The following is a 234-nucleotide window of genomic DNA, read 5'->3' on the forward strand; positions in this document are numbered from 1 at the left end:
ATACCCACCCCCCTCAGTCACCCTCCTGAGCTTGTGTGGATGTGCACCCCTTTCACTGTCTGTCAGTGATTTGTGCTTTTCTCTTCCTTATTATGGAGATGGCAGAGGAGACGTTGATGTCAGCAGCCTTAGCGAGGTCCCAGTCCTTCCACACCTTCAACACACCGCAGAATTCGGCGAATAAAAGCGGAAATAACGTAAGAAAAGATTTTTTTTCTGTGGTGTTTTGTGCGT

The 234-nt window shown here is 47.9% G+C and overlaps 1 protein-coding gene across 1 annotated transcript in view; it reads left to right on the forward strand.

Annotated features, from left to right (window-relative positions):
- Positions 1 to 28: 28 nt before the first annotated feature.
- The window catches only part of LOC119585681 (E3 ubiquitin-protein ligase TRIM23-like), an 8,006-nt gene continuing 7,800 nt past the window's right edge, over positions 29 to 234 (forward strand). Inside the window, exon 1 of the mRNA XM_037934356.1 lies at positions 29 to 197. Within this exon, the coding sequence (XP_037790284.1) occupies positions 93 to 197 (105 nt within the window). The 5' untranslated portion in view covers positions 29 to 92. The remainder of the gene's footprint in view (positions 198 to 234) is intronic.

Source organism: Penaeus monodon, chromosome 20 (assembly GCF_015228065.2).
Source record: "Penaeus monodon isolate SGIC_2016 chromosome 20, NSTDA_Pmon_1, whole genome shotgun sequence".
NCBI classification, from domain to species: domain Eukaryota; kingdom Metazoa; phylum Arthropoda; class Malacostraca; order Decapoda; family Penaeidae; genus Penaeus; species Penaeus monodon.